Below are 23,532 nucleotides of genomic sequence, written 5' to 3' on the forward strand. Positions count from 1 at the left end.
CACAATTTTGAATTTAAATACAGAAAAAAAAGAGACATTTATGGTTTAACATTTTAATAACGCTGCAGTCAGATTTTATTAGGGCTTCTCTGTTACATTTTGCACGAGATAGGAAAGAGTAATGAAGAGAACATCATTGTAGGGTTTTAGGCTTATGAGCTTAATGTATTATGATACAACAAAATGTATTATCTAAAGGTCCCTTCCTCACAAAGGAAAATGAGAGCACCATAGATAAAGCAATATAAAGCAGCAGTCAAACCAGCAATAACATTCTGTAATTGCAAAACCATTTTTGATTAAAATGTAATTTATTTTTTTAAAAATGAAATAAAGCGCTTTAGGATTCCTGATCCCGGCTGTATGCACATTACGCAGCCTGTGAGAACAGAAATGACCAGCTGAACAGAACCAAGCCTATTTTGTAACTTGTCCCCAAATCCGCAGCCATCTGGGCAGTGCGTGTGTTGGGATGTGAGGAACCACCGGCCCAGCAGCGCACAAATGGCTGGGAGGAATTGCTTCCTCAGGAAGTCCTCAGGACTGCTGGGGGCTTTCAAACATTCCTGCAGCTGAGAGCGAAAACCTAATTAAAGCCTTCTTGCTTTCTGCCCATGCTCTCCTTTGCTACCCTAGCAGGCATGAACCTTACTCCCAACGAAAACTGGACATTCTTAATACGGAACCAAATCTACATTAAAGGTAGAAGGCGAAGGATTCTCTTTTCGCTCAAATTCCAACTTGTAATGAACCTCCCTCCTTATCAGAAGCATCTCCGCAAACCTATGCTACACTACATACTGATTCCAGGAGATCTGACGCTGCTGTGTCCAGACGATGGGGTGTGCAGACACACACGCACACACCCCAGGTGAGGTGTTGTGCGCCCGTCCGCGTTCAGCCGACCCTCACCCACAGCGGCCCGCCGCTGACGCGCCCCCGCGCGAGCTCCGAGGGGAAGCGGCGGCGCGCGGGGGCGCCGCGGGCACGCGCACTACCCGGCATGCAGCGGGCGCGGGGCTCGCAGGAAGATGGCGGCGCCGCTAGAGGAGTACGAGAAGGAGGCGGGCTGCGTCCCCATCCTGCACCCGGAGGTGCGAGCGGCCCGCCCGGAGGGAGCGGGACGCGGGAGTGGAGCTCGGGGCGCGGCCGGGACGGCGGCCCGCCGTGAGGCGGGGGGAGCGGGGCTCGGCGGGCGGGGTGCACGGAGGGCGGGAGGTGCGCCGCCGCCCCCCGCCGCCGGCCTGGGTGTGCGCGGCGGCAGCGGCGGGCCGGGGTGGGCAGGGCCGGGCCGGGCCGGGGAGGCGGGTGCGGTGGCGGGGTGCGGTGTAAGGTCTGCCGCCGGCCCTCTGTGCTCCGTCGCCGGCGATCCCGCCCACCCCCGAACCGGGGGGCGAAGGAGCGGCGGGGGCAGAGGTGCCCCGGGTGGTACCGCGGCCCCGGCCCCTGAGCGGCAGCGCTCGGGGCTCGGCGCCAGCTCCGGCCCGGCTGCCCTGGGGAAGCGGCCCGGAGGAATAAATGTTTCCCCTTGGGTTTGGATGGCACTGGTCTGCAGCTCACCCGCAGGTCGGGGCTGGCTCCATCCAGCCCAGCGCTCCCTGTGTGGCGTGGGCTTATTTTAAGAGCAAGCGGTCTGTTTTTTCCAGTGTGTTGACGGTGGGAGAAATGTTTACAGGTAACATGTAGAGGTCATTTCATGCCTTTTTTTTTTACCCTTTTATTGTGCCGCCCACCTTTGTCAGTAGCATGTGTGTATCCTTAAGGACTGGTATGATTGTTTTGAAACGTATTTTGAATAGTTTAGAAAAGCTTTTACGTGTGGACTTGTCACCTGATACGTTAAAGACTGTAAGAATTGATTTTTCAGCCTAAAAAACAGATAAGTGCGTATGTCAGGCTCCAGTTTTTGCTAAACAGATGGCATCTTTTCCTCTAACAGTATCTTAAAAGCCTGTTAGTTTATTTGATGACTGACAAGGCTCTGTAGGCCTCTGTATATGGTTGTGTACCTTACCTGCTCTACCTCTCTAAACTGTGCCCATGACTTTAGAATAGAACAGTCTGTTCTGAAGCTAGCAATAAACTCTAAGTATGTGTCTCGATTTTTTCGTTGTCGGTTTGGGGTTTTTTTGGGATTTATTTTGAGGGATGTATGTAGACGTTGCTACAGTTTTTTTCAGCCTAACTGGAGTCAGACTAAATGCAGTACCCTCGGCAGCAGTGTCTGATGATTTTCAGAAGTGACACAAGTTTTCGGTAGTGATCCAGACTGTAGGATGTTGATGTTCTTTGAAAGAAACTTGTGGAAATTTTAGCTAGGCAACCTAAGACTGGAAAATGGAATAAAAAGCATTTACAGCTTGTCAGAAATTCATTGTATTTTAAAGACTGAGGACTAGTGTTTGTTAACTTTGAGCAATTACTGCATAGCAAACTAAAATCTCTCAAATTGATAGTTAGCTTGTTAATCTGGTAGAATTTTTATACTGTTCTTTGGATGCATAAAGCTGAATGTGTGCACAAAGGATGGGAAAGGAAGTTAATATATATTGTGTGCTGTAACATCAACTGCAATCTTTAAATATGCAATAAATATCACTAATTTGGAGAGAATTTTACTCGATTTTTCCAGAAATACTGAGTGTCTGACAAGATCTTACAAGATAGTGTCTACATGGATTTGTAGAGTGTTTTCTTATTCCCTGAAGTCTCTGTACAGATAAGCTTTCGAAGAGAAGGATGTTTTTCATGTTGGTGGTGAGACAGACTGGCTGTTAACAGACACTCCAGAAATGCTCTTTTAAAAACTTAATGATTGTGTGCTGTAGCAGAGCTGTATTGTCACAGGCCTGCCCACTGAACAATGCACTGCATCTGTGTTCAGGCGTTTTTGAAGGTCAGGGGCCTTAATACATTGTGATCTCCACTTTTTAAGAAAATAGCACTATGTCCTTATGTAAGTAGTGACGTTGGAACATATAATCAGATTCAACATTTGTATACATTTAAAACTGATGCTTTTTATAGGACTATCAAAATCTTAACAATTTTTTTGGTTTCATGGTGCTGTTGTTTATTGTGGGTATCTTTTTCAGGTATTTTTTGTATGCCTTTTTTGTGAGGCCTTTGCTTCTTACTTTCTTTTTGTATTGACTAATTTGGATTACTTTCAAATTGTTTGAAGCTTTTGGTTTTGTTTGTTTTTTGTTTTGGGTTTTTTAAGGGATTTGTTTGTTTTTATCTGAGCTCTAAGGCTTTGCATTTTGCCATGAAATACTATGCATACAATATTAATGTGGTAGGAAAGGGGTTCTAAGGAGTAGTGAAAAACTACTTAAATACTGTTTTGCTGGGAGGTCTGTTGATTTACTTATTTGTGAAAGACTCAATTTAAAGGAATTCAGTAATTTCGGTAAGAAGAGGTAGAAACTGATGGAAATATGAATGCTTTAGGAAACTTGTGGTGGGAGTGCTTTTGATGTGGTCTGTGTGGTATCTTGCTGTCTGATTTCTTGGGCCTTCCTTGTTCCCTCCTTCATGAATGCAAGCTGCACTTCAGTAGACTCTTTCCAGGGATATTTATTCTGCCTTATGACAAATTCAGTTTAGTATGACAGTGTAAATCCCAGTTTTCTAGCTGTAAGATTGCCAGTGGAACCATATAGCTTCTGTAGATAATTTTAGTGGTGAAGTGCAACAAATAATATTAACTGCACATGTGATACTTGTAGAATGATGTTATAGTATGTGATAAATGCTTGGAGAACTGCTGACTAAATGAAACATTTTGGAAATAGTTGTTAGGATTATTCCTGAATTTCATTGTTCCTAAAAGTCTTGGAGAAGTTAGTCTACTAGGCTCAGATATTTTCTTTAATGATTTGGATGTGATATCAGAATTGTCAATAATAAAAGTTGCAGACAAACAAGATGGATGGGTGCTAAGCAGGGAGGATGGAACTGTGGAAAACCATCTAGAATTCATGTGGCACACCTTAGTGCAGCTATATTCAAAGTAGTGCACTGAAGGTAAGGAGCGTATGCATGGGATTGTATCCCAAAAGTTATTGACTGGTAGAATACAAACATGAACAAGCAATTCAGCAGAACTTCTCAGTATAATGCTTTGTTTAAAAATGTATAAGAACAAGGACATGATTTTTTGGCTGAACATGTGGTAATGCTAATGATGAAGTTTTGTCTTTAAAAATTATTGTTAAATAGTCAAGAGTATGGGAAAGGATAAAAAATTATTTTAATAATGCCTAATAAAAGGCCTACAAATGCCCTGGGCACAGTATCTGAAAAAGTGAGAGGTATCTTTTTCTTTGCCTACGTGAATATTTCCTTACTGAAATCCAGTGCTTTATTCAGCTTATGCTTAACAAGATCCGGTGACTGGAAAGGGAAGTTGAATGGGATCAAATTGAAAAGCACAAGTGGCAAGCGCTGAGGGTGGGTAATCATTGTAATGCAGGAAGGAGGGCAGTGCTGGATTATCCAACTGTTGATGTTTTCAGCTGGAGTTCAGAGATCTTTCTATTGACCAAATGCAAGTTTCTTAATTCCAGAAATGCATAACTGAGCAGCATGTCAAATATGTGAACATAGAGGAGTGTAGACTGTGTTGCAGTGACTCTGATTCGTACACATGAATTCTTCAGCAGGATTGGGAGGTGCATGGTCGAGTAAAGGCAGCCCCGTGGGTGTAGGTCTCAGAGTGGACATGGCATTGGTGAACTTGCAGTGTGGTGTGGTGGCTGCATTTTGAGGGATGCAGAGCACCCTGAGGTGGCAGAGTAACACTGGGCTAAGTAGTCCCTGCTGGTTTATTTCCTTCTCCCAGTGTTCAGGTTTCTGGTGACAGAATAGCAAGCTCTGCTTCCTTTTATACAGCGTAGTCCTGGTATGGGAATGCTGCTCATGCTGATTATGTTTGTTATCCTCTGATTAAATTATTTTAGTGGGCCAACAGACTTGACTTTAAATTCTTTGGATCTTCTAAATAAGAGTGAATTCCTGACTCTTCTGTGATAGATGATGATGATAGGTTTGGATGTTTTATTCTATAATTCAAGGATGAGGAAGGCAGAAGAATCTTAGAAAATGGATTTTGCTTGTAATGCACCTTTGTACCTGAAAAATATCCTAGATGTGTGCCTAGTATGGCTCTAACTGCCAAAGGTATTGCAGGTGTTGAGAGCTGCATCTCTTCCTAAATGGTGAGAATTGTTAGTGGGGATGAAGATCTGGTTTGCTACTTCAGTGTAGTGCATTTACCAGTGTCAGGTGGTGTGGGATATATTTGAGAAAGATGGAAGTTACTGTTTATTACAGACATCTCTTGGCATTAAAAAAATCTTATCCAAGAACAATCTTCCTGCAAAGCTGAAAAGCAATTTTAACAGTTATGGGCTCTGTTTGACAGGAATTTTTCCAGATGGAAGCTGTCATTCTTATCTTTGTCTCTCTCCTGGCGGTTCAATTTGTAACTACCTAGGAAGTTAGAAGCATATACGCTTGTGTTCCTTGTTGGTGATTTGAAGAAAACAACTCCATCTACTGTGAATAGCTTTGCTCTAATTTTTTCTGTTCAAAATTTCAGTGCAAGGCCTGACTTTCCAATTCTTTTCTCTGTGGAGTTTCGTAGATATTGTTGGGGTTCTACTGGAGTGCCGATTGTTCTTAATTGTCCTGTCCAGATGCAGGACTTGCTGTGTTGTTTAGTCAGGATCACTCCAGAGACTAGTCTTGCATTTGTGAGCTCATTCAAAGATCAGGTATCACTTATACTGCTTAGAAAGTACAACAGAACTGTGAAGTCTCAGACAAATTAGCATACTTGATATTGAAGGCTGAGCCTTGCTTTGAGTATCTTGGGTAGCTTTAGAGATTGAGGATAGAGAGGATCTACAATACTGCAGGTCCAATCTAACCTTGTATCACAGGCTGGAGTTTTTTTAAACAATTCATTCTATTGCCTGAATACTAATTATAAAGTAAAAAAGAAAATAAACTCCTACGGTAGTAGGTCATATTGCATAACTGGGAAAGTTGCCCTCAAATTTAATTAGTCTGTTTAAGACTTAAACATGTTTCTAGTCTGAATTTAATTTATTTCTGTTCATTACATCTTGCGTTATACCTATCCAAATATAGGTCTGTCTGTATCTATTTAATATGCTGATGGTTATCAGATCCCTGCACTACTGTTATGGTCTGCAGAACTCCTGACCCTTGTGACTCTTTCTTGTTCCTTCATTCTGCCAGTGTTTCAAAACACTGAAACCATCAATGGCTTTGCTGTCAGTGCAGTAGCTGTTGCAGGGACTTGGGAGCAGAGCACTACTCTGGCAGTCACATAGCTGTGGCAGTAAATGCCCTCTGGATGACCCATCCCTGGAGGTCTTCAAGGCCAGGCTGGGTGGGGCTCTGAGCTCTTGTCACAGGTGTCCTTGCCCACAGCAGAGGGGTTGGAACTTAGATGGTTCCTTCCAACCAAAGGCCATCCTGTGATTCCTGCTCATTGTTCTCCTTACATATATTTGTACTGGTCTTGTTGGGAACTGTGTCACACTGGAAACTTGTACTCAGGTAATGACCATCCCTTCGAGGTAGTTTCTAGGATAGGTCTTTATTTTAAATAGAGCTTTACTTTTATTGATATTTAAAAAACCCTAATTTTTTCCTGTCCCAACAATCCCCAAATTGTATCAAAGAGAGTATTAGTTATTCCCTTTTATCTCTCTCCACACACTCCCCACCCTTCCCTCCCAGTAAGAATTATCTCTAACTGTGGTTTACTTCTAGGTTGCAGGTGAAATAGGGTGGGTCAAGGTACAGCCTCTGAAGGCTGCTTAGTGTTCTCATATTGACACTATGTTTAAAAGTGGGAGCTTAAAAATGGGAGCTACTGAAAAAAACAGGACAGGAGTTTTTTGGAGCATGAACTCTCCTTAACTAGGAGAGTATGTATAACAGTCACAAAGCAAATGATAGGAAAAAAGCTTGCTTACCTATAGTTTTTAATACATGCAAGATAGACAACATTAACTTCCATTGTATTCTGATTTCTTGACTAACTCAAACACTTTGGACATTAACTGTGTTGGACCATTGCTACTAATTTATCAAATGAAAGTGGGAGGTTTAATTTCCTGTGAAGCCATGGTACTAATCTTTGCTAGTCTGCTATATTTCTAGTATTTGCTTTTTTGTCAGTTTAATATCAAAACCTAGAAAAGCCAGCAATAACTTAAAATGGTAATAGTTCATAAGCCATATAATCTTGGATCCAGACTGCAGGAGTTTCTTCTGGCTTAATGAATAGCAATATTCAGTCTTTTGGACTATGTGGTTGAGCCAAACAACCAGTATTTTACAGAAGTTTAATACTTTTCTATAGAAAGCGTTTTACTGGGGCAGTTTAAATTTTCTGTCCAGACTTTCTATTCTGCACTTACCAAACATTTTCACATTTTGTGGGTTTGTGTTTTTATTGACAGTTCTATCACTCTTACTTTGTAATCTTGACAATTTTTGCTAGTTTCTTTTATTTCTAGGATGGTGCTTTCCCTTATAGGGGTAGGGAGGTATTGTATCCGTTTGCTAGCATTTTGCTTTTTCATATTTTTCTAATTTGCTGTGGTCATTGCCAATGCTTCACTTGCCATTCTTAATTTTTTTTTAAAGTTGTTTTGTTACAGTTCCCTTTGTAAATGGTGCAGTTTCTCGTCACTCTGGTCTTTTTCTCAGTGGTACAGTTGTGGCTTCTTGGACATCTGGTAAAACACTTAAATTTGTTCTCAACTATTTACAATTTTTGTTCTACGTATCATCTTTTGATTTGGGCAGTAATTTATTTGAAAGTTAAAAATTTATTTTGAGACAGTCCCTCTTAATGCCTAAGAGATAAATATCTGGTTTTACCCATATTTGTGTTGATTCAGTTTGCCTTTACTTATTAAGCAGAGGCCACATTTTCTCAGATTTCACAGAAGATCAGTCTTTCAGCAGTTCTTGTTTCATTGTGTTTGCCTGTTTGCTTAGGAAAGTCATGAGACTTTATGAATGTGGAAGAAACTTTACAGAATTAAGGAGGAAAATATTTGTTTTCTGTTCCCATGAAAACTGAACAATATTGCCATTGGTACTGACATGTTTAGATAGGAGCAACCGCAGTAATTGATATTTCAGCATGCACACTGTCCTCTGTGACTTCTCAACGACAGTATGAGATAAAGATTTCACTTTCATGGTATCCTTATAGTTGAGGGAAACACTGGGGTATATTACAAATGAGACTGCAAAAGTAGAAAAGCTTTTTCTGAAGTCAAAGGGAGTCTGGCTGAATTGAAGCTTTGGACCTGTCACGCCCAGTACGTGGTGTAACATTAGACTACAATTTGTCTTGTGCAATTTTGAGATCTAGTAATTTCTTCCTACATTTGCAGGATGCCCTGAGGTATGTAGAAGTGTTGCATTGCTTCTTTCTGTAAGACAGGAGGTGCCAAAATGGGAGGGCAGTGGGAATTCTGTGGTCAGAGCCTGGAAAAGCTGCTCAAGATCAGGAGATGATGACGCAGACAGGAGGGAGCGCAGTGGCAAGAGAGGGAGGACATCAGAGTGTACTCTGAGGACACTTGCATTGCTGCCTCTGAAGGATGTGATTTTTGTGTTTGAGTTTTAAGTGATCCCAAGCCATGGTGGATCCTGGCCACAACTCCTCACTGTCTTGTGGTGAGCTCTTCCAGTTGTGTGGCCAGTGGGTGACTGGGGCTGGTGAGTCTGTGACCTGATCTGACACCTTTACTGTGCTGCTGTGAGGATGGGTAAGAGGTAATGGAGAAGGTGCAGCCAGGAGCAGGAGTGTGATCACCTGCCTGATTGCAGGTCACTTTTATCTTGTCTTAAACTGATTGTGATTTTGGTGCTTCTGGCTGTACTCATGTGCCACTGATGCTTGTCTGCTCCCAGGATGAGCCAGTTCCAAGTAAATCAGTAGAAAATGTATCCAGTAAAAAAAACACTGTAAATAATTTTCTGCCAGTTCACTAAGCCTACTCGTGGAAGGGTCAAGTGCACTAAAGCACTGACAGAAGGTAGATGGTGAGCTGACAGTCCTAGTTTGAAAAGTGAGGAGTTGGAGAGAATGGCACCCTTTTGCAGAGTTAGACCATGGATTCAGTGAGCTGTCTCATTTGCTGCAGAAGATTGTCTATCAGCATGACTAGAAACACCTTTCCTGCACTTCCTAGTGTTAACTGGTGGGTTAACCAGCCTGTATTCATTACAAGTGGGAATGGGAGTTTACTCCACTGGCTGTTGATGTGAGGCTCCTTTGGCTGGTAAAAAGTTGAGATGGGAATGCTGAATTGAAATTTTTTGTAAGGATTGAGCACAACTTGTACTAACTTTTTTCTCTGTATCTGCCAAGGAGAAAAGAGCATCTGTAGATAGGCTGACTGCTCGTTCTGTTGTGGTCACTTGATGAATGGAAAAAACATTTACCTTTAAAAAAGACTTTTAAGAATAACCTTTTCTGTGAATTTGAAGAAGAGGACTGTTTTTTCTCCAAGTTGCTGACTATCAGTGTTGAGCTAGACACATACTTGGGTGCATTTTTGAAGTTTAGCACTTTAAAAGAGTGAAATATGTAAATGGTTTTGCATTAATCTCATGACTGACTCCTAATGCTGAGTCTTTCAGAGATTTTTTTCCCCAAGGTTTTATGGCTCTGTAAGCTCGTGCATTTTGAGACCTAGACCTGTGTAAGTCACTTGGAAAAAGAATAGTTTCATTTTTGCCAAAGTCCTGAGATTTTTGGCTGAGAACATAACGCAACACTGCTTGGAAAGAAGGCCAAAAAGATAAATGTACATGTTGGTGCAAGTTGCTGACTAAACAAAAGTTTTATAGTGAGCTTTACAACATAACATATTAAGCTTTTAATTTTTTTAACCTTTACTAATGCTAGTAAATGTAGCACTTTTTAAAACACGAGCTCTTGATGCTGTCTGTGCAAATACAATACCTCTTTAAAAGCCTCTTTGTGAAGCTATGGCTTCCTAAAGTGTAACACTGCTCAATTTAGGAGCATCTTCAAGGAAATTACTAGAGAACAATTGACTAGTTGTAGGTGCTTGTTTTGAAGAAACAAAATTTACCATTATCAGCTGTGCTTTAAATCACATGAGCTCTGACCTCTGCATAGAGTGGTTGGATTAAGGCCTCTAGTTGAGCATCTCTAACTTGTTATGTAAAAAATTAGATCCATGTTGGAGAGTATGCAGGATTATGCTCTCTGTGTGATGCCTGACTTGCATGTGGGTGGAAGTCTTTAGCAGCAAAAGGACTGCTTTGTGGTGTTTGAGGTGAGGCTTTTCTCAATCTATTTCACCACTTTTTAAAGAAAGCATTGTCAGCTTAAACTATAGATTGATTTAAAAAAGCTTGAGTATTAGGCACAAATTTATTTCCATTGTGTATGTATTCTATAATTAGTTTCTCTGGGGATTTTCATAAATGCATCTTTTCTTTTAGTGCGTCAAGAAACTGCAATTAGACCAAAATTACAGGAGGTAAACTGAACAGACTTCACAAAACGCAGTACAATGCAAAAAGTAATGGAAAACAGTAACAGAAATACCATTGAATGGAAGTTTATTTTATCGGATCATACTCATTTTGTGTAATTTAGTGCTGTAATGGGGGCAGGGAGAGTCCTAATGGTAGTGGTTAAGGATCAAAGGAAGGCAAGTCTGACGGTATATATTTGCAAGCCAAACACTGAACTTTTTTTTTTTTAATGCATAATTTGATCAGTTAATAAAAAAAAGTGGCATGCTCCTTTTTTGTTTTAATGGAGAATGTAGTCTGGCTTAGGTGGAAATTTTCTAGCATGGATTAGCTAAACTGAAGGTGTCTGTGAATCATCCCAGTCCAGACAATCTAACCGCTAATAGCTACTGAACACTCCGACCCCTCAAAGGTATGAACCTACACAGCCCTAGAGAATTCTTCACTGTCTGGGCTAGGTATTTGTGTGAATGTCGGAAGGATCAGACCATCCCCAGCTGATGACAGTCAACAGTTAGATTAGCTGTTGCCGCAGTAAATGTTGGGAGGAACTGGTTTCTACAGAAGAAAAATCTGCTCTTCTTATGCCTCTAAACTAATTGTGATTCTCTCTAAAACTAAGGCATTTTAGCCTCTGTTTCTGTGATTTCTGTGCTGCAGAGTAAGCTGAAGGGGTAGGGGAAGGAAAATTACCATGAACTTAAGAGGATCTTCCATAAAAATATTAAAATACCAGCAGTATCTCTTTTTTCTTGTTGTTGTTTGTGTTTGATTGATTTGCTTGTATTTAGTGAGCATTTGTTGGTTCATGAGTGACTAGTTTTTGTGTATGTAAATGAACGTGGGTGTTTATAATATGCAAATAACTGTGTATAAATTTGTCTGTATAGATTCTTGCACCTTTTCAAAAGTAGGAGGAAAATTGGGAGAGCAGACTAAAAACCACTATATTGCAGTAAATGAAGAACAGAGAAATTGAACATCCAGATATGGGGGAAGGAATTCTTTTAATACTAACCTCCAGTAGTCCCTGCTAAATGTAACACACATACATGAGGGTTATTATTTAGCTTCCCTGAAACAGTTGCAGTCTCTTCCAATTTTATTATGATTATCTGACTGCAGCCAGATATGAAAACAGTGTAGTCATCAATTAAAAAAGAAATTACTTTGTTTCTATCAAGGAACAGAGGCATTAGTATGCAATATTTTATGGAAGGTAATACTTCTGTTTTGAAGTTTTAAAATAAAAACTTGTTAGTATTTTTTCTTAAAGTCTTGATGATCTTGGTCACCATTCAGAATCTGAGTGTCTGATTTTGATCATGGTATCACTTCCTTGCAGCAACCTTGCAGAATGTTAGAGGAAGCAGTCCTGACCATCTGCTAATGCCTACCAGAGCCATGTGTGGCAGCTGTAAGCAGCAGTTCTTTCCTCCCTTCCTTATGGCCAAGCAGGCATATTGACCTATTCATCTCCTCCTGCTATGTATAATTGTGGCTTAGGAAATGGCTATCTTGAATAATTCAGCCTTGGCCATCTTATTCTTTCATGCATAACTTCTTATTTTTTTCTGTAAATATTATTCTCAGTATCATTCTTAAGCTTGTTTCATTTAGGCTTTTTTACTGGAAAAGATTAAAAGCTTTGAGTATTGAGGGGAAATGAGTATAACTTTACTTGTGTGTTTGGTTATAAGGAGGACTGATTGGAAATGCTGATATTAGCAGAGCTTCCAAGAATAAACATTTTCTCCTCTCCCTTGCACTTCATGCTTTTTCCTTTGGGGTTATATTTCATATTTTGCATTATCTTCTCTTTCCCCATTTTTCTGTTTTCCAGAGGAGGTTTGCTTTTTTTCTTTGTTGTTTCTTTTTTTTTTTTTTTTACCAAAACATGTTGTTTTTGTTGTTGTTTTTAAAGCATTATTATCTTTTGTGAGTTTTCTCCCCTACACTGCATTACTTGCGCATCTGTGCAAGCAGTCTGAGCATTTTTTGACTAATGAGTAATGTCAAAATAGTCAGAGATGCATATGAGTGATTAGGGCCTTGCCAGAGGATAGTCACTGAAGTGGGAAGCTCGTCTAGAAGAAGTGATCCTTGGTAGAAATGAAGGAACCAAATATCAAGTCTTACAGATGAGCAAAATTTGTCTTTCATGCAACCTTCCATACCATCCACCTCTAATAATTTCTAAGCAGAATAATTTTCTTCAACCTGTCCGCCCAACTTCTTGGTTATATAAAAGCTGAAGTTTGTTGTCCATGATTACTTAGTCAAGTTAACAATTAGCAGGTGTAGAAATGTTCCTGGCACTTTCTGTTGGCTTGCTTTCCCTCTGTCAGTGGCTCTCAAGCCTGTTTTCACAGGAGAAAGAGATTCAGCTCTCTGTCCTACTAAAAGATTGAATTTTTTTCTGTTTCTTGTTGATGCCCCCTGCCCCTTTCCTGTAATGAGAGGAGTGGGCATGGTGTGAGCACAGCTCCAAGTACCAAAGCTGCCTTGAGTTAGGCAGCAGGAGCATGGAACTAAGAGCAGTGGGGAAGAGTGGGCACAGGAATGACCTTTCTCTTTTAACAAAGGTAACTATTTTGGCTCAAGTCCTGCTTGAAAATGGCTCCCTGAAACAGGGAAACAACTAGAAATCTAGTGTTTGCTCCTTGCCTATTTTAAATCAGTGACATCAGACCTCTGCTCTACTACCTTCTCACTGGTTTTCCTGTCTCAGCTGAGGAAGAGCCATTGTCAATAAAGATCAAAATAGCAAAAAACAAGGGCACTTGTTTCAATTAACTTTTCATCTTTTAATTGGCTGTTAAGGTTTTTTAACGGTCTATCATCATTGAAAAATTAAATTTTCCTGGAATAAATATTTTCATCAAAAAAAGGGAAAATATTTTAACACTTGGAAAGTGTTGTTGAAGCCATTTGTGAATGCAGTTTATACTCTAGGCTCAAAATGTTATGTTGCTACTTTATTATCAATCTGTCATATCATATGTTTAAAAAAGTCATAGTAGTTTCAAGAATTTAAAGTGCATTCCTAATTTGTGTGAGGTTGTATGAATTTAGGGGACGTTCATTCTTTAAAGTGAGAATTTAAAAGCCTATACTCATTATCTTTTACTTTTTTATACTTATTTCTGTTCCTTTAGTAGTGGGAGGCAGGTAATGTAGATCACTGTAGAATTTAAAAGTTGAGCTTTCTCTTCTGTCCAGCAAGTTGGAGGAAGTAATCTCTGTTTTGTGTCTTACTATTTTTTGTTAACTCTGAAAAGAGATACTGTGTAAATGTCCTTGGTGTGATTTCTTTCTAGTTTAGCTGCCAAAGGAAAATGACCTACCCTGGGCAAATTCCCCCCGATGCAGCACCACTGCAGTTGGTCCTGCTGGGGTGAGCAGGCTGTGCCATGCCTGGACACAGGGAGCTTTGGTCGGGCAGCCTGTGCTGTCCAGTTAGAGAGGTGCCTGGGTGTGTTACAGCAGTATCTGATGGTTGTGCCTGCTGAAACCATTGTCTGTGGTAGCAATGCGTATAAAAAGAGAATGTGTTTAGTATATGGCAGTCTTTTCAGTTGCTGTGCTAACCCTTTAGCAATGGGAAATGTGCCCCCTTGAGCAGATACATTGTTTGCGTTTATTCATTGCAGGTCTTGTAAAGGTCTCCTACTTCAGGCTCTCAGTTGTTTTCCTGGTATTCGTAACTTGCCCAGTTAGTGGCTTAAAACTATGTTGCATTCTCTTAGTATTAGTCTTCGGTTTTTCTTTCTAAATTGTTCTTTCTAGAATAATTAGGAAAAACTACTCTTCCGCATTTATATTCTGGTGCCCTGGCCCTGCATGGGAATTTCAGAACTCTGAAAACAGTTCTTTTCGGTTCCTAGCTGCTACCTTGCTTCTTTCATTTTTGCCTTGTCAGCCAAGCATAGTATATAACAGCATTATTTGCACTGACTTGGTCCAAATCACCTATCACCTATCAAGTATTACTTGACTCACAAAATCCAGGTTTTCCTTTCTCCTGACTCATGATAGCTTTTTGACTTAGGAACCCAGAGGTTACTCTGTGGATTACAGTCATAAACTAGGCATTCAAAATGCCAGGTACGAGGTACCCTCATAGAATGGCACTTGAAGTAGTCAGCATGCTACTGTCAAGTTGCATAGATAATAATGAGTGATAAATTTTGAGTTTAACATTGGGTATCTTTGTCCAGGCTGCAGAGAATTGACTGTATTGGCTGAGAATTCAGATTTTATATGCTTTACTGGGATTTAATGCTAAAGATTTACTTCTAAAATGAGCAGTGTCTGCATATTCTTCTCAGGCACATCTAAAGTCATCCTTTTTTCCACAGTTTACACTGTGGTATAGAAGACTCTGTGGTATGATTTTGGAGGCTGTGATGTTCATAAAACTTTGGGGATTTTAGGAATTGTTTCAACTACTCCTAAACATAAAATATGAACTCAACTGTCTCAATAAGTTATGAAACGTAGGGTTCATTTTCAGTTTATATTTATTGTGAGTCTTTATATTAAACAAATGGATTGTAGATGCTCATGTTCATACGGGGGGGGAAAAAGGGAGAACTGTTTTTTGGTTACTCCTGTATCATGCTTCACCTGCCATCACCTCAAATTTGAGCATTTTTCACTTTGCATTAATGTATACTGAAACTTTTGAATTCTGTTAAAAAGAGCAATTCAGAGATACTATCAGTACAAAAGGAATATATATATTTTTGAAGTTAAGAGTACTGTCATTAGCTTTAGGTTATTAGAAAGCTGCTATAACAGGAGCTAATATCACCTTTCACTTCTTGAGTTTACACCGTTACTAATTAATGCTTAAGGTTTTGTTGTAGTCCCATAAACCTGTTTGTGAAAACATAAGTATCATAATCACTCTAGGCTGACATAAAGGCACTATACTGCTTGGAAATGCTCTCTTGACTGACTGGTGTAGGTATAATGGGACAGAAACTGGGTTTACTTGCTTGAAGTGGTCAGGAAAATGCAAATTAATAAAAATCTCTGGTACACGAATATGTGACTGAAAAACGGCCTGAGTTTCTCTGTTTTTAATAAATGTTAGATGAGAGACTTTTTCCCTTTCCAGTAGCTGTGGGAGGCTAAAAAAAATACATCAAACTACTGTCTCCTCATCAAGATGCTCCTGGACAGTGAATGTTTTTTTGTTCAGGTCTACTTATTTTAGCATTTTGGGTTCTGAGCATTACAAGTTGATAACACTGCTGCCATTGTGTGGTGTAATACTGGGTTAACAGAGATGGTATAAATCCTGCTTTTTTTCCTAATATGATGGAAAAGAAAAAAATTCATGTGGGACAAAATAATGAATATAGTCTTCTCTTATGTTTTACTTTCTCTTTTAAATTGTAATGATCTCTGGTGTCTTTCCCAGTATCTTTTACTCAGATAACACTCTGGCTTATCTAGTAGCTGGGAAAAAAAAAGGTTTGGTTAAGCTGTTGCCTTTTTCAGATACAAAGCAAAGCTGTGTTTCTGAATTGTAAGAGGATTGGTTGTAACGTACTATTTGGATGACAGCAGATGCCCTGTTACATTTTTAGGTTGTCTCTCCTGTAGAGATGGCAACAGAGCAACCTTCCTGCTGGGCTGGCAATGCTTGATTGGTTCATCTAGGTAATTTTTCAGGCTAGGGAAGAAAAATTAAATGCTTCAGAATAATGTTGTGGTCAAAAAAAAGTATATGTATATATATAATCTGCTGATCACTTAGGTACTGTGTGAATTGTAAAAATTTGGTTTTTTGAAGAAAAGTCATGCATAAAAATAAGCCTGTTTTGAAAATGCAGACTTGCTGCACTAGTCCATCAGTGTTAGCTGTGTTCTGGTTTTAAAGCTCTAAATGCTTCAATATCTTGAATTTTTAGTGTATAAATTTTCATAATTTTTTCTATTTGTATAAATTACTATATTAATTTAGTGCAACAAAATGTACTTAATGCATTAGAAATTCTTACTTAGATTTGTTTTCCTTCTATCTCTAGTAGGTATATTGTGTGTAATGAATACAAACAACTAAAGTTACTCAGTTTTTAAATAGGTATTGAGAGTTTTCAGATTTGCAGCTAGACTAATTTCTTGGTAATTATAATTGATATCCAAAGTTTTTAGACTTCTGCCTAGGTGGTACTTCAGCATTTTCAAATCTAGAAATACTTAAAATGTGGGTTTCAGACTTAATTCTTTTTAGCCTCTTTAAAAGAGATGACATATGCAATAATTTTAGAGTAGAAATAGTTATTTTAAAATAGCAGCCAACATGCTATTTGGTTAGGCTGAGGGTTAGAGGGCAGTTCACTTAAATTCCCGTCCATTCAATGGAGAGCTGGTTAATGCCACAGGAAGCAAGAAAACACTTTGGCTCACTAGTCACAACTGGGCACAGTAAGAAGTTATTTCTCATTGTGCCTGACAGCTCCTTCTGCAGAAATTACTGCCCAGCTGAGAGAACTTGAGAAATTGGAAGGCCTGCTCCTGCTGGCAATTGCAACTCTCCCTAGCTGTAATACATCTCTTAGTTGAACTAACAGGGCAACACACACCTTTAGGAAGAGGTAGTAGTGGAGATTTGGGACTATGAATCCTTGTTAAGCTTGGGTTCACTACATAATCATTGTCTTGACTCATTAATCTTTATTAAAAAATTAAAAATCTGTATTGTATAATGAACAAGTTGATTGCTCATTTCAATAGCTAAGCAGAAGTTGGAACTGTTTTAATTAAACACTTCTCATAAGGTGTTTAAAAGTTTTTCCAGGTTTAGATTAAAGATGAATAATTCTTCTCATGGAGGTATATGTTGGAGAAAACTGAAAGTAATACATTTTAACAAAATCAACTGAAATGCATTTTTAGAACTTGCAGAGAGATTTCTCCTTTTTTTTTTTTTTTTTTTTCTTTTTCATCCATGTTGCAGTTTTGATGCTTTTTATGTAGCTATACTGAATTGCATGGCTGATGCACACAGGCAGTCAGTGATGGCATCTGCAACACATAGAAAATTGTCCAGAAGATGTATAAAATTAATTGTTCCATTTCAGCTTGCTGAGCTTTCATGTGTTTGTAAAGAACAACTGTGTGTTGCTGCCTTAGTGATGTATTAATGCAGTGTTTGAATATAGATTCCACCAAAGGAAGCACTGAGCCTGGAAGTGTTGCCCTTCATCAACAGAATTAACTCAGGGAGCCAAAGAACATGTCATGGTCATGCCATTTACTATTGAGACCCACAGCTTAAACATCGACAGATAATCTCTGCTGTTTGAAATGCAACATTTATTTGCAGTAACAGAGTGAGACTTGGCCAGTTCATGGCAAACAGCTTTTCTACCTATGTTATGTTATGTTTGTAAGAGTAAAGTAAAGCAAACAAAAAAATAAAACCCCAAACCCAACACTACATAAAGAAATTTTTTCTTAGTTTTTGTTAGCCTTCTGTAAAAATACAAGTAGGAAAAAAGTGTAGAATTTGGCAGAACCCCGTGATTGCAAGTTGTGTTTTCTTTAAAGTGTTTGAAAAGTGTACTGGAGAATATAGTGGCCTGCTTTCCAAAATGTGGAAATGTACCACTTGTATATTTAGGTGGCTTTATAGTACATTGAACTGTGTACTGGTTTTAGTTTTGCTTATAATTTTTTTTTCTCAGAAACTTGCTGATTTGAGTGTCCTAAAAGTAAATTCGTCTTTTTTAGGAAATAAAACCTCAAAGCCATTATAACCATGGATACAGTGAATCTCTTGGACGGAAAAGCCACATTGACGATTACAGCACTTGGGACATTGTCAAAGCCACACAGTAAGTTTATTTTTGAACGTTAGATTTATCTGTGTTTGTATCAGTTAGAAACAGTAAAATAGATTGTTTTATTTGTGTGAAGTGGAAGATAAATTTTAAATCCAATAGTAAAGATTTCAGAAGTACAGAATTACTGTTATGACAAATTTATGATAATTGTATTAAAAAATATGGGGGGAATTGTGGTAAGTTGTAAATATAGGTGGTTGCTGGACAGATTGTTGGAAGAGAAAATGGTACTGATGTTTATTTTCCATAGGTGGTGATAGGTAAGCAAACCTATTATATATGCAAATATAAGGGTTTGATCGATTTATAGGTTGGAAAGAATGTATCTCTAACTTCCATTATCTCTGATTTTGCAGTCTCAATCCTACTGTAGAATTGAGTTTAGTACTGAGGGAGGACTGCAAGAGTAAACTGAGTGCAGATTTAATTGCACTCTTTATGCAGATGTGTTATACAAATTTGTTTGTTTTACAGTCCTGTAGCAGACACTAATTTACAAGACTTTCCAGAAAGTTGTCACAACACTATTTTTTAGCTTGCTACTGTTTGCCATTCAGAAACCATCACCACCATCACTTTTTTTCAATGAGCTGAGATAGTTCTGTAAGGTTTACATTTTTATTATTGTATTGTTATTTTGAATGCTTAAACCATGATGAATCTTGCAGAGTTATTTGCCTTTTTTTTTCTTAAGAGAAGATTTTTCTTGCATTTTTTTCTTAGGAAAAAAATCTCTGCCTGAACTGAAAGCAGCTTTGCAGCTCTGCATGTGACATAGGCCCAGTTTAGGCATAGGAAGTATGTACTTTCCTTCACTTTTTGTTTTGACCTGTAAGGAGTTTAGCTTCCTGAAACAGATGTCTGACTCAGCTATTGTTGCTCTAAATACTTAATAGTAGCACTGCAACCTATAATAGTCACATTAGGGTATTTTTAGGCATTAAAATATTGGCATGATATCAAACTAGCTGCTTCTTATAAAAGTGTGGAAGCATGTTTGACAGCAGAAGTGGTTTTACAAGTTACCTACTTCTATTCTTGTATGCTCATTGCATGTTTGAAAACCTAAAATATCATTGTCCCTCTTAACCCCCAGATTCAGGCTGATCTGTGCTCTCCGCTGAGTTGTTACAGTTCTTTTCTGGTCTCCTTACAAGAACCAAGAGCTATGAGTTGACGTCTTGCCACAAGGACTGCAGTTTCATATTGTAGCCCTAATATTGTTGTTGCAGGGAAGGGGGACTGTCAACATGGTCAAGTTGTGGTATCAAGGCAGCACTTCCCTGACTCAAAGGAGAGATCATAGAATAAACTAGGCTGGAAAAGACCTTTGAGATCATCAACTCCAACCTCTGACCCAACATTACCTTATCAGCTAAACCATGGCACTGATTGCCTCATCAAGTCTTCTTTAAACACCTCCAGGGATGGTGACTCAACCACATCCCAGTGCAGCCCATTCCAATGCTGAACAGCTCTTTCTGTGAAGAATTTTTTTTCCAATATCCAGCCTAAACTTCCTCTGGTGTAGCTTGCGGCTGTGTCCTCTCAGACACATTATTTAAGCGTTTACTAGGTTTTGAAGGCCATGTCTGTCATAAAGAGAAATATCTCTGAAATTTAAGGTAGAAAATAAACCCACCAATATCACAAGACTTGCAGTAACATAAATAATGCTGCTGCTTAATTAGTTCAGTGTTCTTGGAAATATACTTTTTAACTAAAATGATGTAGCTATTTGCATTAATAGAAGCATAAACTATCACATCCATGTAGGAAAAATAGGTGATCTTGTGTTCTACCCTTTATCCTCAAATATTAATATTCACTGAGATGAAAGTATCTGCTGATTTTTCCTTACTTTCTAGTTCAGTGCAAATGTAAGAAAGATGCCACAAATATGTTTTTTTTAAAAAGGGGCCACACATCAGTCTCCTAGAACTCTTCCTCCAAGCAGGTCAGTAAGTTGAAGCAAGATGTAGCGAAATATAAGAATTATTTTTAGTCTCTTGGTTTGGGTGGGGTTTTTTTCCCCAAGTTCAGTTTCTCCTGGAAAAAACAATTAGTTATGTTATTGTGCCAACATACATGAAAATTGAGAGCGTAATTCCTTAATCTTTAAAGATGATAGTAAGAAAAATGGGATGAAAACATTTAAAACTCATCTATATTTTCTATATGCTGTTGGAGTTTAGAATTTTATTTTGACATGTTTTTATTAACACTAGATTACACAGAAATAAAAGAATGTTAATAAAATAGTCCACTCAATTTTATTTTTCAGCAAGGAAAAATAAGAGCTTGCAAACTCTTTATATTCTTCTATAACTTGCTTCATATCTTACTGGACTGTTTAATGCTTTATCTTCTTAATCTGTAGATTAGACACTAATTAAATTAACATGCTCATACGGTACAAGCTACAAATATAATAACTTCTTATAATCACATTAAGATTTTGTATAGAAAGCAGTGATTTGGCTCACTGAAAAGAATTTATTGGTATTTGTATTTTTTATCCAATATGCTTCTCATAAGTTCTCACAAAGACCTGGGGCCCTTGGCAGATTTTGTATCAAAAATAATCAGTCTCGGTTTTTCATTTTGCAGAAACTTTTGCTGGAGTGAAAGTCATAGTATTTGGTTTTAGTACCTATTCCTACAAAGAACACTTTTCACTGACTTTTATAAACACGTCCAAGAGCATCTAGGTAGCTTTAGAAGTTGCACTGTCGTGGACCTTCATGTTGCAGATGTTAGAACGTGTGTATAATTTTTTGCCATCTTATATTTGGTTATAGAAAAATTGTTTGGTTCATAGAAAGTCTCCACTCTGTTTCTGAAAGTAGAAGCAGGCCACTCATCTGTATTTGAAAAACTATATTCAGAAGAATAGTAAAAAATTCATCCATGCTTGCCTTTGGTTTTGTTCCTATCTGATATTCACAGTTCTCATTGGAGCTCCAGGGAGGGAATGGAGTCTTGTCTAAAAAAAACAAAACAAAAAAAACATCAGAAGTGATTTAAAAGTGAAATTTAATAGTGATACGTTGGGTATGTTTATTTCTGTTGTCTGACAGCAATAGCCCTCTCTCATCTAAGGCAGCAGTCATAAGTTTTAATATTATGTCTTGGGAAGCATTCGGTGTTAACTTGACAAAGTTGCTGCCTTCGTTTTGTTTTAAATCTTTTAAGCTGAGAAGTAGCTAAAGTTCTCAGGTAGAGAAGCATGTGATGGGCTGTCACTAGGAGAACAAAACCGGAGACACATTAATCGTTGCATTGTGGTGTTCTGTTGAGAGTGAATAGACACTTCTGGCTTGTAGGGAGTTTGATCAAATCCCAGCTTTGTTGAAAGTGAGTTAAATGACCATTATGAACATGGGTATTAAACATTAATGCTATTAATAAGTGCTTTTGTGACATTTGGAAGATTGATTCCTTGTGCTCAAGTGTTATGATTTCATTTTCACAAGATTAACTTTTCTTTTAAGTTTTATTCAATGAGATCATTCAAAATGAAGTTGTGTGCGTTGTGAAATAGTGCAGCGTAAAATATTAATCATGTTGAACCTTGCGAAGGGAAAAGATTGTTCGATACATACTTTTTTCATGACTATTTCTCATAAGTGTCATAGGGTAACTGATTAAAAAACCTGTATAGATGGAATAATTAAAATTGGTAAGGGTTCACCAAAGGAACAGTTACTCCTGGCTCTTTTGGGCTACTCACAGGAGAGAGTGGACAGACTGTGACATAAGTACATGTCCATTATTCCTGATTATTTTGTGCCCAAGGGGTTGATTATATTGCTGAAAGTGAAATGTACCTGACATTAGTTCTTGTGGAAGGGTGGGACTTTTTTAACCACATTAGTTTTATGGCCACAGCTGTCTAGATAATTCAGGGCTTTGGAACAGTATTTAAGAGCTGAATTCCTTTTCTTTCAACACTGCTGTTAATGGTCTATTAAGCAGCTCTTGAGTTAAGCCTTTTCTGTTGAAAACAAAACTGTCCTACTGTTAACACAAAAACCTTGAGAGTGTGTTAAAGGCTTTGTTAGTATTTATGACCATTATTCATGGGAATGAGATTTCCAAAGAGAAAAAAGATAATTTTTCTGTTAATTGCATTTCAAACAGCTTTGATTTGAGTTACAATGATAGCAAGATGAGGGAGCAAGCTCCTGGTTTACCTACTCTTTGTTGGCATGGTGATGTGCTCACTGTAGAGAGATTCCTTCCTATTTTTGTCACCAAATTTAATGTTAATCGTGCTGCAAAGCTGGCAGTGTCTATTTTCAAGAGTCTATGTGTTTGTATATAATAGAATAGAAAATGGATTTCATATTTAAAATGCAGAAGGCTGTAGAGTACTGTTTTTCAAAGTATTAAGGTCAGAATATCTTTAACCTGTGATGGCAAATAAAATGTTACAGGTTAGTTACTGAAATAGCTTAGAGGCCGTGGTACCAAAATGAACTTGCACAATGGTATCTTTGTCCTGGGCTTATTCCGTTTCTTTCAGAACAAGACAGACTCAATATGCTTTAGTTATGCTCCATATTGATGTTTACAGCATCACCCTCTAGAATTCACTCCAATGCTGAATATTTGTTAGATTAATATATATGTCTCCTGTGAGGATTTCAATCTTACTCTCCATTACTCTTGAAGGGCATAGAGCCCTTTATAACAGCATTGCAAGCGTGATTATGCTGAGTGTCTGAAATAGGTGACTTTGTAATTTTCTAACCTAACAGCACGTCATGAACCTTTGGAGAAGGCAAGGTGAAGTCAGCTGCAGCAAATGGATGGAACAAGGCTGTAGGTTGTTTGTGAGAGAAAAATGCTGCACTTCTGGGACAGAGCTGAAGAAACCACAGCTGCAGCAGATTGTGTTTTATTTAATTGTAGAAAGCCTGCTGTTTCCAGGAAGAGGAGAAAATTGTTGTAAATTCCTAACATTTTTGCCAGGCAGAGTCTGTCTGTCAAGATCCTTAAATCCTCTTCTGACAATTTAATACATTGAAGATTCATAAAATTTTACCTTGTGTGCTGCATCTAGTAAACAGTTATGATTGAGTTCAAA

General features: G+C 38.5%; 1 protein-coding gene across 1 annotated transcript in view; it reads left to right on the forward strand.

Moving 5' to 3' along the window:
• Positions 1-1,019: 1,019 nt before the first annotated feature.
• Positions 1,020-23,532, forward strand: part of ZDHHC17 (zinc finger DHHC-type palmitoyltransferase 17) — a 66,812-nt gene continuing 44,299 nt past the window's right edge. Inside the window, exons 1-2 of the mRNA XM_066319207.1 lie at positions 1,020-1,094; positions 18,328-18,431. Of these exons, the coding sequence (XP_066175304.1) occupies positions 1,032-1,094; positions 18,328-18,431 (167 nt within the window). The 5' untranslated portion in view covers positions 1,020-1,031. The remainder of the gene's footprint in view (positions 1,095-18,327; positions 18,432-23,532) is intronic.

Source organism: Sylvia atricapilla, chromosome 5, assembly GCF_009819655.1.
Source record: "Sylvia atricapilla isolate bSylAtr1 chromosome 5, bSylAtr1.pri, whole genome shotgun sequence".
NCBI classification, from domain to species: domain Eukaryota; kingdom Metazoa; phylum Chordata; class Aves; order Passeriformes; family Sylviidae; genus Sylvia; species Sylvia atricapilla.